Source organism: Cygnus olor, chromosome 6 (genome assembly GCF_009769625.2).
Source record: "Cygnus olor isolate bCygOlo1 chromosome 6, bCygOlo1.pri.v2, whole genome shotgun sequence".
In the NCBI taxonomy this organism is placed as follows: Eukaryota; Metazoa; Chordata; class Aves; order Anseriformes; family Anatidae; genus Cygnus; species Cygnus olor.
Genome location: NC_049174.1, coordinates 33,644,871 through 33,660,778, shown reverse-complemented (window position 1 = coordinate 33,660,778; position 15,908 = coordinate 33,644,871). Strand labels below are relative to the sequence as shown.

The 15,908-nt window shown below is 36.8% G+C and overlaps 1 protein-coding gene and 1 long non-coding RNA gene across 2 annotated transcripts in view; both read left to right on the top strand.

Moving 5' to 3' along the window:
• The window catches only part of DARS1 (aspartyl-tRNA synthetase 1), a 39,388-nt gene that overhangs the window by 847 nt on the left and 22,633 nt on the right, over positions 1–15,908 (top strand). The window contains exons 3-4 of the mRNA XM_040561816.1: positions 5,361–5,453; positions 10,432–10,534. Of these exons, the coding sequence (XP_040417750.1) occupies positions 5,361–5,453; positions 10,432–10,534 (196 nt within the window). The remainder of the gene's footprint in view (positions 1–5,360; positions 5,454–10,431; positions 10,535–15,908) is intronic.
• On the top strand, positions 5–941 carry LOC121072310. Its single transcript, XR_005821113.1, has 2 exons — positions 5–248; positions 735–941. It is a non-coding gene; the product is annotated as an uncharacterized LOC121072310 (long non-coding RNA).

Sequence of the window (15,908 nt, the reverse complement as noted above, 5' to 3'; positions counted from 1 at the left end):
CAGTTTAAAAACAAAAAAATTAAAAGAGGCCAAAGAGGGGAAGTTATATACTACATATCTTCAGTACTTGTTTGAAAACTCATTTACCAAACTTTTTCATTCAGATCCTGCTGTTCTTCTTTCCCTTTATCTGAATACTTTTGGTGCTTGTGAGGCTGCATTTGGAGTGCTGTGTCCAGGTTTGAGCTCTCTGGTGCAAGGAAGACACTGACTTGTGGAGCCAGTCCGATGGAGTGCTGCCAGCCTGGGTAGGGGAAGGAGCACAGGATCTCTGAGGAGGGGCTGAGGGAAATGGCCTTGTGCAGCCTGGAGAAGAGGCAGCTGAGGGGTGATCTTGTCACTGTCTAAGGTTACTTTATGGGGGGGGTATAGAGAAGATAAAGGCGGACTCTTGAAGGTGTGTGGCAATCAGACAGGAGGTCATGGACATAAGTTGGAACAGAAGCAAATCTGATTGGACAGAAGAAAAGAAAATTGTGATAGTAATTGGATATCAGAGCAGGGTCCAGAGAGATTATGGAATTACAGTCTTTGTGCTCGCATGGACCTTGCCCCGCGCAGCCTGTCGGTTTTTGACTGTTTGTCACTGCAGGTTTGACTTTCTTGTATTCAATTATTGTTATTTATGGTATACCAAGTCCTGAGATGTTGGGTGGTTGGGGTCTTTTTTGAGTAAGTTCTGCTATGGCTTGCTGCAACAGCTCTCTCTGAGTAGGCTATATTAATATTTATAGGTTTTTATTGTTGTTCACACTGCTGTGTATTCAGAAATCCTCACTTCATATTGGTACAGAATTGGTATTCAGAAAGACATTTCAGCTAGAGAACAACGTCCCAGATCAGCATCCCAAGAAATATTTATCTTCACATTATTCAGTTCATGGAACAGGAACGAGGGAAGGTAACAGACTGGCTTCTTGTAACTTTTTCATAGTGGAATGTAAAAAAAAAAAGTACATCTTCTGTGACTAGGTATTTTTTCTCCCCTCTGAATGGTTGTTTTGGTTGACCTCCCTTAGGAAGGGAAATGCAGAATGTAGGGAAGAGGAGGGGCCACAAAAGCAATCATAGTTTGAAAACAACTGAAGGGGAACGTTATGCAAAAAAAAAATAGCAGGACAAGAAAATCACCAGAGACTGTATCAACAGGCATTATTGAATAAAATATGCATTAGCTGCCAAAGAAACAGGACTAAAGTTGAAATTGTGTCACAATGTTAGCCAGGTGCTGGCTGCAGTGGTCTTCTTGTGCTTCATTTCAACGTGTTTAATCGTGAAAAATACCAACTTGTTTAGCCAGCTTAGCGAAGGAAAAGAAGTTGGCTGGGGTGGTGTGATAAGTGCTGGAGGGGGCAGCAACACAGCCATCCACACTTGTGTGCGTAGATAGCTGTGCAGTCACAACCCAGAGGGCGTAATGACAAGAAAAAGGTACCCTCTCAGAGGTAGCAGCTGACTAGTTAAACTGCACTGCTGACTGTAGGCTGAAGGATTGCGCTGTTGGAGCTCCTCACCCTGCGCTCTCTGCGATGGCGTTTGGCTCAGCAGAGCTTCTGCAGGCTTTGTCCCCTGTGCCAGTTTCACACCCTCTATCAAGAGCTCTGTGGGAGCCCCAGCTGCAGGCTTGGATGGTGGATCGAGTCCTACTGTCTTGGAGGAAGTCTACCCTGCCAGCTGTCTCATATTCAAAAGAAACACTCAAAAATGCTCTGGAGAAAAAATACGTTGAGAAGGCAAATGGTAAAAGCTATGGGAAACAATGTGGAAAAGGCAGAGTGCTGTAGTTAGGGTTGTTGTCCCCTCAATCATTTAAAAAGTCTCAGCCAATACATGGACAAGATTTAGTAGGCTTTCCACTGGACGTAAAATAAAACTTACATCCACTCCTGCTGTTCCATTCGTTAGAAAGTGGCTACCCAGAACACCAAATAAGGTAACAATAAAAAACAGAATGCCTGTAATAAAAGATTTCAAGATCAGCCCAGTGCCTTCCTTAAGATTGATGCCCTTTTAATTTAAAGATTCAGAAGTTCCTGCCAGGGAAAGTTCTTATCAAAGGACTCATGGGAGCGTGTAGTCATCATTCAACATCAGTAGTGCACGTATGCGTTTCCCTGAAGTATTCTGGTTGCATTGACCGTCTTGAAGGAGCTACTGCGTGGGGCATGGGGCGCCACAAATGCGGGTGTTCCATCTGTTTGTGCTGTATTAAATTTCTTGCTGAAGTCCATGTGGATACGTGCCATGTCGAAGTCAGAATAATGAGTTGTGGGTGGTGTGTGCAGATCGGCGTACAGTCTGGAAACTGGAGCCAACAGCACAGGTGTGGGCCGGAGCTCGGTTTGATGCCTGTAGTACGGTTGGTTTTAGGCTCGATATAGTAGCTGCACTGAGCTGAGGACATTGGCTGAACATGGGAAGCTAAAAAGTTTAGATGGATTGGAGCAAATTATTTTCTCCAAGGAAAGAGCTTATTGTCATTTCACTGCACTCAGAGATTCTTGTTCTTCTCCAGGCAAAATAAAAGGTCTTTCACTTGATCACAAAGTTTATGCATAGATACTGTGCCCTGCTCCACTGTATTCACACACACACACCTGTGCCTTCATTCTTGGCCCACCTCAGTCTCTTTTTGTGCTAGTGTTGGCTGCCCTGCCTATGTGGTGTGCTTACCTCCCATTACCTCATGTCTTTACAGTCCTTCCTGCCAGCTCGAGGCTATGACTGCTAGTAAACTCCATTTGCCTTTCCCTTTTTGTCTGTTCAGACCTGTTGGTTTCACCTCCCCTGTCTGGAAGCTGCTTTCATCTTAAACTCCTTTTGGCTTTTAGTTTGTTATTATTAAACATCCACTTTCATATTTTTTTCAATTTTATCCAACATTGTAATGATGTTGGCGCTTCACAGTGACAGCAGAAATATTTATCACCCTTTCAAAATTCAGTGATATAAGTTAGACAAACCTGGAAGAAACGGTGTGTAAAAGTGATTTTGACTTGTATTACCCGTATAGCTTTTTGGATGTTTATTTTCTCCTCCCATGCTTAAAAAATGGTAGAGTTCTGCAAGAAAGATAATTCTTATTTAGTATCTTGAAAAGAAGAGGTTGTGCTATACATGAAGGAAATGAAATTAAAAAATACAGAGTCAGTTTCTCCTTAAATATGATTTTAAATAGCAATGAAGGTGAGATAACGTGAACATTGAATGGGTGCTGGCCGTGTAAATTAGGACCTAAGAAAGAAGTGTTTGGTCTGATCTTTAATATCTGTGTCCCTTGTCTTCACTGCAACTGTAGCACAATTTACAATGTCTTTTTATTTTTGCGATATTATCTGTAAGTGTTTATGCATGAAGAAGAGGCAAGAAAACAAAATGTAAGTATAGCTTGCATTTGCAAAAAAATAAATAGACGGTAGTCTGGAGAGTATGGTGGGAGAACCGCAAAGGTGAGAACAAGAAGCATCATTTTTATCATGGAAAAGATAGAAATGAAGTGAAAGGAATTCCATGTGAAATGATAGGTGAGAATACGGAGGGAAGACACGAGCTACAATATGTTGGCTGGACAAGGGAAAATGGGTGGCAAAGACAAATGATCGCTTACACTAACAAGCGTAGACATTACCGTGAACTAACAAGCACTGACATCACCGTGAACTACCAGCATTTTAGAAACAAGAGGAAAGAAGACCAGATTTGGGACACATAGGGAAACTGATGGAAAAGTTGCTGTGTCTACTGTTGAAAAAATCACTTAATTGTGCCTCTTTTTGGATATTGTTTTGTTACCCTATTTATGGAAGTTGAAATAGTTTTTAGTATTTTTATATATATATATATATATATATATATATTTTTTTTTTTTTTTTTTTGCATTAAAGGTGTCGTTTGGTCTTGGTGAACCATGGACCATTATGTATCAAAAAGATTTTAAAGAAATATTTATGTAATGCAGATGGTTCTTGAAACACTAAGGATCCATAAAAAGAGTAACACCTCAGTCTGTCTTTATGATTGTGCCTGGAAAATATTTTGGGTTTCTAGTAATACAGTTTTAAGTTGACTGAGGTAATTTTAACTGTAAAACTCTTTTAAATACCAAACTCTTAGAAGTACTAAAGCTTATAGGTTGTGCTGGTTGCTTGTTTCTTATATTACTGATGAAGTTTGAACAACAGGGGTTGCTGGCAAGCAACATCTTTACTCCCCTTTCTCCCTTCCCTAGTGCAGGTGCATGCACGCTTATGAATAGATTCAAGTCAATTTTGTATCACATTTCTCTGTGCACTTTCATTCTGTTCTTATTTTGATGTGTGTCTATGAAGAAAAAAAATGCGTTGCCCTGAGCATAAGGGCATACAAAACATTTAAACACTACCACCCCCTTTCATATTTGCAGAGTTCAGAATACCAGTCCAGTGCAGAATAATAGGATTTCAGGGCAAGCTGTGACTAATGTTCAGGGACAGAAGGAAGGAGTGCAGAATGGCAGATGGTAAGCTGGGTTAGACAAACTTTGAAAAAGTTCTGTTGGGAAGAGAAGCCTTAGTCTTAGACTAGCTGAAGAGTCTTAGTGAATTTAATGTTATTTTGCAACATGGGAGAAGTCTATGATGCAAGATGAGAGAGTGAATTTGTTTGTTACATATCTCCCTTGAAAAAGATATTTTTTGTATAATCAGTGGTTTTAATTGCATACAAACTATGAAAGTGAAGTCCTGATTCATTTAAAAATATTTTTAACTTTTTTTCTTTTTTGTCCAAATTCTACCCTTTCCTAACCCTGCATTGAATGTTCCTTTAATTTGTAGTGCACATGTGTTTGTAGATTCATTTTATTTAAAATAATGATTATTTTACAGCGATATTCACCCTGCTTAGGTATATACAGAGAACAGCCATGTCTCCTCTGAGCCATACGTTCAACATACCAACGTCCATGTTGTACAGTGGAGCAAGGCAGGTATCCCTTAGCGAGCAGAAATCCAGGCTTGAAAGTCCAGGTTCGCGGTGCAGCAGAGTGACATCCTATAAAAAATAGTGTAGTCATTCTGGGTGTGCCATCCACAAACTACAATAAGCCTTGCTTTTGTTTTAGGGCAGTTTGACCCTGCAATGTAAGTCAAACATTAAGCTTGAGCCAATTTAAAACTCCTTGATCAAGTGTTATTTGCTGAGAAAGGAAATGAGATCTTGTGTGTTTTCAGTACGAACTTCTGTTATGCTGTAGGTACACAAAATAGTATTTGGGACTTATTGTAAATTTTAGCAGTGATAGAAAATGTATCTGGAGTTTAAATGAAAAATGTTTTCCTTCCAAAAAACAATTTTAAAATGTGTTATTTTCTGTAATGCAGATCGAGTTTTGATTCGAATAAAAGACTTGACAGAGGAGAAGGCTGATGAGGTGGTTTGGGTTCGTGGCAGAATTCATACGAGCAGAGCTAAAGGTGAGATGCCTCCAGGGATCTGATTTTTGTTTTGTCATTTTGTTGGTATAAACTGGACATTTATTTTGGCGTCATGATTTTTCAGTAAAAGGAAGCAAAGCAATTACTATCTGTTAATTATGTCTTGCGTATAAGAAAACTTTGCCACTTGGTTACTCAGTGTTCACTTCAACTGGCTTTCTCTATTTTCCACTCTTCTTCTCCTGAAAGGGGAAGAGGACATTTCATTTTCAGCTGAGCGGAAAATCAGGTATTATTATTACACTATTGTAAAAGTAATTTTTGTTTTTATCACTTTACAAAATAGTGTGTGGACAACTGTAAGTAATAATAATCGTAAAAAAATGCAGTCATTTTGCTTTGGGGGAGCTCTTTGGGGGCACTGAGATAAACCATTTTTAAGGCTGTATGGGAAAAAATATTTTAAATATATCAGTTGTCAGATCAACTGCATTCTGTGTACGAATAGTTTTACTGTACCTTTTCTTTGATAGGAAACAAATATGCATTAAAATTTCAGATTTTTTGCCTTTGGTTGTCTGTATTTGATTATTTCAGTTTGGACTTAAGGCAGAGGGAGAATCCTTTTGTAGGTTCTGCGTAGTGTGGGCTGTCACAGTTGGCTGTCTGACAGCCATGTTTTTCACTAGAATCAGAAGTTCTCTCTGGAGATCCATTTGCCATACGGAAACTTAAACAGGCTTTGGCCTTTTCAGTTGACATCAGATGCTGACAACTGTTGTACTGGTTTCAGTTATGTTTGGCAGCTCTTCAGTGAGATACAAATACATTGTCTTCCCAAGAGTTGAAAGGAAAGAGCATAAAGAAATTATCTTCACAAATGAAGCTTACCGATAGTTGTAGAACTGGGAATAATGCAAATTAGGGATGAAAATCCAGTACAGACTATTGTCACAGATAGTAGATTAATTTCTCTTTTTTGAGGATTCCTTTTCTTTTTTTTTAAAAAAAAAAAGTCCTCCTTAATGAGTGTCTGTAATGCTGTTAGTTAAAATAAGGAGCTAAATGTAAACATATACGTATCACATATGTTTTAATGTATATTAGAATCTTACATTTAGGATGACCTGTGTGATTTCCTTGGTGGTTTTGTGGTATGGTATAACATGGAAGTTGGTCTTTGCTAGGTACAGAAATTAAATAATCACAAAAGCTGTGAAAACCTCAGTCATTACAACTTGGAATTATTCAGGCAGGAGACATGATCTAATTTAATTGTTATTATTAGTATACAAACATGAGTATCTTCATGGCTTTTTATTTTGTAATTAGAGGAAAAGTTCAGATTACTAACAGAATTTACTGTATTAAAGACAGATGACTTTATACAGACCTCTAAAACAAAATGGAATTGTTGTTTATTACTTTCTCTTTTCTAAATAACTAATATGAAACATTTACTTCAGTCGGAATAACGTGTAACACGGCAACATTAACTTACAGGAAGCTGTTGCTTTTCACCCTTCACCTTTGACGTCAGGAGGGACTGTGGTTTTTCATGAAATAACAATGTCTATTTTCAAAACTCTTAGCACAACCTGAAGAATAAAAGCAAAGGAATTGATTATGAGCACAGAGTGTTCTCAATTTATTGATTGTGCTTCTTGTTCCCTCTCCTAGACTGACAAGACAGAACAATTCTGACATTCAGGGAATGCTCTTAGGGAATACTGTATGCTTGTTTACTTAAGCTTTGGAGGAAAGAATCTTACAACAAAAGCAAATGTTTAAGAGTAAAAAGTAATGTTAGCCTTTCCCACACACACTGTGGCGCTATTCCTACCATTACGGAGAGGAAAATCTTGCAGGAAACAGGAAAATCTTGCACAAAAATAGCTTTATTTTTCTTAGAAGCTTGGATTTGACTCCTAAAAAACCAACATAGCCTTTACTTAACCCTGTCTGGTTCTGACCAATAAACCAAAGAAATGAATGTGAATGACTGCAAAATCCAGCTGTCTCATACAGCGAGCCACTCATGAAGTCCGATGGAAATTAACTGAAAGATGTGTAAAGAATGGGGTGTTGGGAATTTCTGTGAGTTGTACTAAAATTAAAGTGCTTGAGGCCCTGTGTTTTTTATCATAGATGAAATGTTATTTCTGGCTTTATTTTAAAGCTAGCCTAAGCTACTGATCGCGTTTATCATTGAACAGCAGTTGGGAAATCAGTCTGGGTTCTGCCAGGCAGCTGGGACTTCTGTGGCATGGAAGGCTGGAACTTGTTTTTGTTTTATGGATGCAAAGCTTTTATAAAACATCAAAATAGTATGTCTGAAAATAAGACGACCACGAAGTGCAAGTGGACCAAATTTTATTTAAAAAAAAAAAGGTTTTTTTCCTTTACTGGTAGATGTCTGTAACTAACAGTGTATTAATTTGTATGCAGACGCATTTTCACAGTTTATGCAAAGTTCTTGCTTGCATCCTTTTCTTTCATAAGGTCTCATGTCATTTGGTATTTCTAAGAAGGGACATCTATTCCTGTTTGGTTTTCTGTGCTTAATTTTGATTGGATTCTGTGTGATGTATTCTTACTTGTTCAGTGACTAAAAGTTTCTACCAATAAACTGTCAAACCTTTTTAACCAAATTTTCTTTTGAAACTCTTCATCTTTTTAGGCTTTCGTGTATAGGATACAATATTGGTTTATTTTATAGAAGCTTAAAATAGTTTGTTGTTGTTGAATGTGAGTACTTAAAGTTGGTCTTAGCCTTTTCACTGAAATACCATGTAAAGATTTTGAAACACATGGAGAGCATCCCATAATCCTATTTTTTTTCACACTCTAATGCTTCCTTTTTTCCTGTCTCTTGATGTGGAACGGCATCTAATCGTGAACTAGACTTGGTTATGCCTCATCTGTTTGGTACTTTATCTTGCACGCATTAGGCTCTTTGGGGAAAAGTTGTTTCCTTCTACAATTTTTATAACTCCAATGTTTTAATTATTTCTATCAGTGAGGTTTGTTTCATCACTTATCTTCCATGTGATTAGAAATGATTATATTCTACAAAGCATTTTTTTCTCATAGAAACAACTACCATTACTCATGACAAGATTTGAGTCCTTTTGTAATGCAAATATATATCAGACTTACAGTGTTGGGGTTAAGTACAACTACCGAACTTTTGCTTCTGATTTGGATGATAGCAAGTTTCCTCATTTGTTTCGCTAGCTTTTCCTTAACTTTTTACAAGTTGAGTGGCATTGTAGCTGTCTTCAGCTGTGTATTTTTGTTTGAACACCTAACGCTGTGTTGCAGAATCTCCATCATACTTCCTTAAATTCTTTGTGACTGAGATCACAGAGAAAAATACTGTTTTCAAGGAAATACAGTATCAAATCCAAGACTATGTAAGAAATATTGAGATGTTAAAGATGAGAGATAAGCCTAGCTTATCCAAAAACTCCTTAGCATATAATGTCCTATGGAAAAATTGTACTTTTAATTGGTTTGTCAACTTGCTGAAACACAGGCATATATATTGCTGAAGGCTCTATTTAATTTATGAAGCCTGTACTTTTCTAATTTAAATCTATGGCTTAATGTTTGCTTGTAGGAAAAATGTAAATCCTTACTATATTAGCTTTCTAAGATATTGCAGCCTCTGGAATATGGAAATAGTTGTAGGCTTTTTTTTTTCCTGAAAATATGCAGTTAGTTTTATTGCATTTTTTGAAATCACAATCGTAGGACAAAGTTATTTCAAGTAATTGTTATTTTTAATAGCACTTTTAGTTGTTTTATGTGTTTGATTTTATTTGACATTGTATGTCATGATCTACATCTATCATGATTTTCTAATATCATTTAAATCATCTGCAGCTATGTGTCAAATTGTAATCTACATAATCACAACTGAAAACCACAACTGTCATTTTAGTATCACTGTTCAAGTTGGAGATATGTTGTTTTGAATGTTTTCTAGTGTAAGTCAGCAGTAATTGGGAAGTAGCTCTCTCTAACAAAGCTAGCTTCTTATTCTCACAATTTTAATGGAAATGTTGTCATGTTATGAGTCAGAATTTGGAACTGAAATAGTATTGATGCATTTTGTCATTGTACAACAGTGAGTATTTGTTGTCAGTACTCTCTAGCTGAGGAAGAAACATTTAAAATCACCATGTTTCCTTAAATGTAAGTTAAGTAATGAATATTTATTAGAGATGTGAACAGAAGTATGAAATGATCGTAACTGTCACTTAAACAAATTAAAGGAGTTTTGTTGTCTTGGAAATATCCATTTTAAAAGTCAACAAAGTGCATTATATTCTTTGTAAATTACTATTAAGTCCTATTAACTTCTTTTTCCCTAAGCTGTTCATGAATAAATTGCTCTTACAGGAATTATTTGGGTCTTTTAGGTTCTTGTCATTTATCAGAATCAATACTCCTTTTGTTACCGTTCGTTCTGAGTGTGTGGTGTATTATAGAATGAACATTGTTGGTATAGTCCCTTGTGGTGCAAAATCGAGCCCATTTCTCTCAGAGTACGTTTTTCAAATGAACTCTACAGCTTTAATTTTAGAAGTGATGAAGTACATTTTAGAAGAGAAGAACTTATTTTAAAATAATGTATACTTGCAGCAGTTGTGACCGAAGCAACAAGTATGGTTTCTTCTTACAGTTGATATTCAAAAAGTTATGAACTGTAGTTTGTTCTGTCTAAATATTACTTATCTTGGAAGGCTTATTGATATTTTAAGAAAGTGTCTGTTCACAGGTTCTGTAAGCCAAAATTACTTGATTTATCTCAGGTTTGATGGGTGTACTTGCAGAGCTGAATGTAGTGAGATCTAGCTATTTAGACAGGGAGGCGGAGAGGGAAACTTCCCCTCCCCGTCTCCCCTTAAGAGCTCAGTTCAATATCAAACTAGTAAAGCATTTTTCTCATTCACAAAGATACCGAGTAACTTGTCCTTAATACACCTGCGTTGTTTTTCTTTGTATTCAGGGAAGCAGTGTTTCTTAGTCCTGCGTCAGCAGCAGTTTAATATCCAGGCTCTTGTGGCTGTGGGACAGCATGCGAGCAAGCAGATGGTAAAGTTTGCTGCCAAGTAAGTAAGCAATTATATCCTGTTGTCAGAGTAAACAATGGTGGGAACCAGGACTCCCAGGGGTTGGGACCATTTTCACACATTAACATCAATGCTTCGTTTGTTTTAAAATGTAGTTATTTAAATTGTCAGTTCACTATTGCGTTGAATACATTACACTGACAAAAGATAAAATAGAGAACAGGCTTGAAATTCATTCTGAACTGCTGAAGCAGCATTCTCTCGCCATAGACAACCTACATTTACTTTCAAGCTGGCTAACAAAAAGTCTGGCAAGCTGAGCTTAGTGGGGCACTTCATTTTGAGTGATGTTTGTGTGTGTCTGCACGTGTTCAGAGTTTTTTTCTACAAGATTTGCAGTGTGGTAACACATTATATAGCTGGAACTGGTGTGAAGAAGCTCCATATTACAAGCATCTTACAGAGCTGAAATTAAGAGTTGCTTCTGTGCCCTGAATTAATTTTATTTACATGCCTTATTTTTGGCTCCAAAAGTTGGGGGGATTGAGTTACTTTTCAAAAATATTCTGGTTTTACTTGCAGTAATATTTAGACTTGCTAATTAAAAAAAAAAAAGTTTGAAGCCATTTAAATTCAGCTAATTGGTTTATTTTATTCTTAATGATGTATTAAAAAAAAACACAACATTTTTCCCCCTGCTTCTTGCTTCAGGATTGTGCTTTCAGGTCGTCCATTGCTAAATATGCTTGCATGACAAAGGTGTTTTTATAATAGAGCTTTTTAGTCATGTATAACTACTTACAAATAGACTTGTGGATCACTTCAGTGCAGTAGTATGTTTAACATTTGGTACTTGAGTTGCTTCTGTGTAGTTCTTGGCACTACTCTTGTGCCTGGGAAGGGAGCCCCCACTAATTAGCTGCAAGAGTGCCACAGCCTTCAACCTTCAATATGTCAGGGAGAGGAGGGATTCATTGTAGTATAGACTTGCAGAAGCCAAGTTAAGAAGGTTAGGATAATGCCTCTGCTGATTGAGGTTCAAGGCAATGGGAGAACAGAACCAGCAGTGTTCGTTGTCTGGCGGTGCTTAGAGTTGGCAGTGCCAGCGTGAAGCATGCTGTTTACAGGTGTTCATGAGCCAGAGTGTTCTGTTTCTTCATGAAGTAGTTTTTTCTCTCCAGCACTTAGAATCTTTGAAAAGAATTGAGTGCACAATCTCTTGGTTCCCCACTTCCTCTCCTTGTAACCCACTAACAGTCTGCCTGTGCTCTCTCAACAAACTTGCACTGCAGAGCAGTGAAACAATTTTATAGTAGTGATACTCTCGTATCCTCCAGTTTTCTCCAACATCTGTTTTTTTCCATTTTTCTTCATGTTTCTTGGCTCCACAACTGAGTGTCTTACATTTGTTTCATGAGCAGCAGAGCTCTGTGGTAGGAGCTTGTGAAAAGGAAGTTGGTCTTTACTCTTCTGTGAGCTGACTGCCACTTGTAAGCCTTCCATGACCCTTTTTAGACTTACTAATCTTTTATACTAGGCTATTTTTCTGTTAGGGTAGTGATTTAAAGTAGGTCCTGGAGGTCCAGAGCTACCAAGAAGTGGTATCTGGAAAGAGCGGAGGGCAAAGCTCCTTTATCTTCTGGCATCAGTGAGCTGTTAAATCAGATGGGACCATATCCTTTAATTTCTTTCCAATTCCCTGTCATCTCCCCACTTTTGTTAATGTGACAGACCTGATTTCCCCAGAGTAGCCAAATTCATGTTTGTACTGTTTTGACTTTTCAATCTGTTCCCTTTTATGATAGTATTTTATGTCTAAATCCCGATACTTCGGACTTTATAACATGCATATTTTACTCATTTGTGCTTCTGAAATGCCTATATGCTGACTATAATGTGCTTTGACTGATACAGCTTTCAGTACTACAGCCATCCTGGGTTTTGTTTTGCAGAGTTACTTTATTTTTAAATGCTATTAGTGCAGTCATCGTAAGATTCCTTCCCAAAAACAAACCTATTTCGTTAATATCCTCCCACGCTCTCAGTTTTTCCAGTGTTTTATCTTGTTCTACAATTCTGTCTACCGTCATTGCAGCTGCCTCTTGTCCTTCAGGGCTGCTGTTCCCTGACTTCCAAGTGTACTTGTGGTCACCACGTCAGTGACACCTGAAGCACAGTGACAGTACGTGCCTTGTCTTCAGTCATTTTCCTGCTTGTTTTCATGTGCTGTGGAATAATGCCATTATTATTAGCAGATGAAGCTGGTCTTAGATGTCTAAAAATAACTATATTGTTTCTCTGCCTTTCTTGGTGTCTTTTTCATCATCTCCTCTTGTTTCCTAAACATTAACTGAGGAAATACACATTTATTGAAGAAAATATTTAATACCTTACACTTCAATTTCAATGTAAACTAAACTTTTTTCATTGGCAGTGGGTAAAGGTTAGTTTACATGTGCTGCTTTCTCATATTTTGATAGTGGGTCTAAAACTTTCTTTAAAACAGCTTGTGAAATTACAGGTCATGAATTTTAAGGAGAGGTTAAGATAAAGGTTGGTTAAATCGTGAGCAATTTCTGTACAAATTTTCATAAATAATAAACAAACCAGTTCCTCTTTTAGATATTGGCACATGGGAACAAAACTTTCATAACCTTCTGTGGTCTAGAAACCACAGAATGTAATATGAATATACGTATAGTAACGTAATATTCATATACTGAACATCTCCACAATCATAGGAGTGTGAGTTATGTTTATTGAAAGATACTTTTCACACTGGTTTATCTCAGTTTTAAGAGATTTCTGTGAGGTTAACTGTAAAAAGTTTCTAGTTGATCTTTCAAAAAATACAGAGCTGGCAATGTAGTGTCAGTCAAGGTTGGCAGCTATGGAGTTCCCCCTAAGGTCTTTCATCAAAGAAATCCTCTGCACATTCTTGCAAGGAATGACAGAGTCAATTGTCTCTTTCAGACAGCAAAGGTGCCAAGTGGTGAAATTAGTAATTTATCAACCTGCTTTTTTTTTTTCCAGAACGTACTGGGTATGGTCGTTTTTGGTTTTTTCTCTTTTTTTTAAACCAGCACTGGGCTTTACCCCTCCACTGGCATTATTCCACAAATAGCGGTGATGTGATGTAGCAGCTGGGGGAGGTGGTTACCAGATCCTAATTTAGCTGCTGAAACAGTTTGCCCTCTCTCAGAAACTACATGGCTCTCTGTGGTAGGCTAGAGAATGAAAATATAGAAAAGGGATAAAACATAAGAAAAAATAAAAATATGATGGGTAAACTTTTAGGAAAAAACATACAATGTAGAAAAGTGTACTTAAGTTGATTGATTACATGAATTGGTAATACCAGGGAAAATTGAAGTCACAGTGGTTACTTTTGCTGAGGGCACAGAAAATGGGATGGGAAACTGGTGACTAGATTACTGCCACGGGGTATGTAGTAACCAGGGCTTATTTGGAGTAATCACTCTGATACTCTTCCATATGAATTTGTCCCTTTGTGAATGCTAGTTCAGATTTTGTACATGTTCAGGATTAATATTGAAAAATGTATGTAATTAGGACTTTGAGATGATCATAGATAACCAACTTAACAGGAGTTCGTGCAGGTCTCCTCCCTACTATGCTAGAATGTCTGAGTTTTGAAAAAGAGGAATAAAATGTCATTAATATAATATTTGTCAGTCTTCAGATGATTTCTGGAATATTTTGTCCTCTTGTTGTCTTTATTTCTGAATATATGTCAAATTAGAAAAAGTTGATGATGAAGCTGCAAGATGAACTCATGCAGTCAGGTAAATCTGCCTTCCTTCGAGGGTGAAGAAACCTGTCTAGTTTATCCAAGAGTAGGTAATTTAAATCCCAGTCTGATGGTACCTGTGCATGCTTTCGGCTGCAAAGTGAACTCTTTTTTTAAAAGTATTTTTTTATATCCAGCTTTCTCTGACACTGACATAAACAACCATTGATTATTGTATTATAATAATTATTTAATATTTTAAGATTTAATAAAGTGTTAATATTGTGACTTGTGCAGTCTGCTTGCGTGAATCTTGAAAAAAAGAAAATGAAGAAGTATAGATGCTTTCACTAATTAAAACATATTTAAAGTAAATAAACAAGTTTCTTCTAATTTTTTAGACTTTTGATCAAGAAAATATTATGATTCACTTAGAGAGGCCCACATGGGGTTCAGCTTGCAACATGAAGCTGTTGATGAAAGGTGTTGTCATACAGACTGCAATAATGCAATCCTGTGGTTAAAAGAGAAAGTCTTGGCTAACAGGCATACAGATAATTAAAAGCTACATAAGGCATCTAATAGACGTTTTAATAATTAGTCTTGATTTTTTGGAAGAAACATTACAATGAAAGTTTGATATACAGAGAAATTTTTAGCTTTGGGCTTTGAGTCTGTCACTAAAATAATTTCATTAAGGGTTAAACAACCAAAGGGTATCATGTCATCTTCTTATCATATGTCTTCTTCATGCATTCCAATTTAGGTTCTGGTCCTTTGCAACATTAGTTAGAGATAGAAATATTGTTGTCTTTAATGGAAATGGTGATAGCTTTGGTGTTTTTCTACTCTTTGTTCACTTTGGTTTGGCTTGGTTGGTTTTTGTTATTCATGGGAATTCTACCAAAGCATTACCTAGATGGTTTAGGGCTGGTGCTGTGGAGAACACTTTGAAGATTTTGCTGTAGTTACCAGCATTTAACTAAAGCATCTTCTTTTTTGTTCTAATTTGAACTGAAATTACCATTTCAGTAACGTTCTTGGAATTACCTGTTAGGATCAAAGCAGCATCTTTTAGGTTTCTGTAGTTTACATTTGATGAACTACATTAGGAACTTTAGGCTTCACCAGCACTAGATTTTGCTAAATTCAGTTCAAATAGGACTCAAAGCATGAGCTTTTACTTGCATACCAGATCAGATATGTAGTCTGAATGAGGAAAAGTATGTTTTATAATCATCAAATGAAAGTTTAGAGTAGATTATGAATGTTTGTAGATGCAAAGATGTTTGTATGCAGTAGAAAACTTGGTGGTACTTGTTCAGGCAATTATATGCATATTTGGATACAGGTATTTACATAGGTAGAAACTGAGTTCAAATGCATCATGAAATTATAAAAAAAAAAAAAAAAAAAAAAAAAAAAAGGACCAAGGGATGTCACAGTTTTTAAAGTGTGTTCCAGACCAAGAAATATACCGTTTCAATTGTAGTTCTAGTTCAGGGGGAGAGGGGAAAAATAAGTGAAAGCACATTTAATCACAAGTGCAAAGTTTTGGAGTTGTTATGCAAGTTTCCAAAGTGATATTACAGTTGCAATGAAGTAAAAGTCAGTTTCTTCCTGTATTTTTAAACTGTTAGAATTTTGTGTGTCTTGAATTCT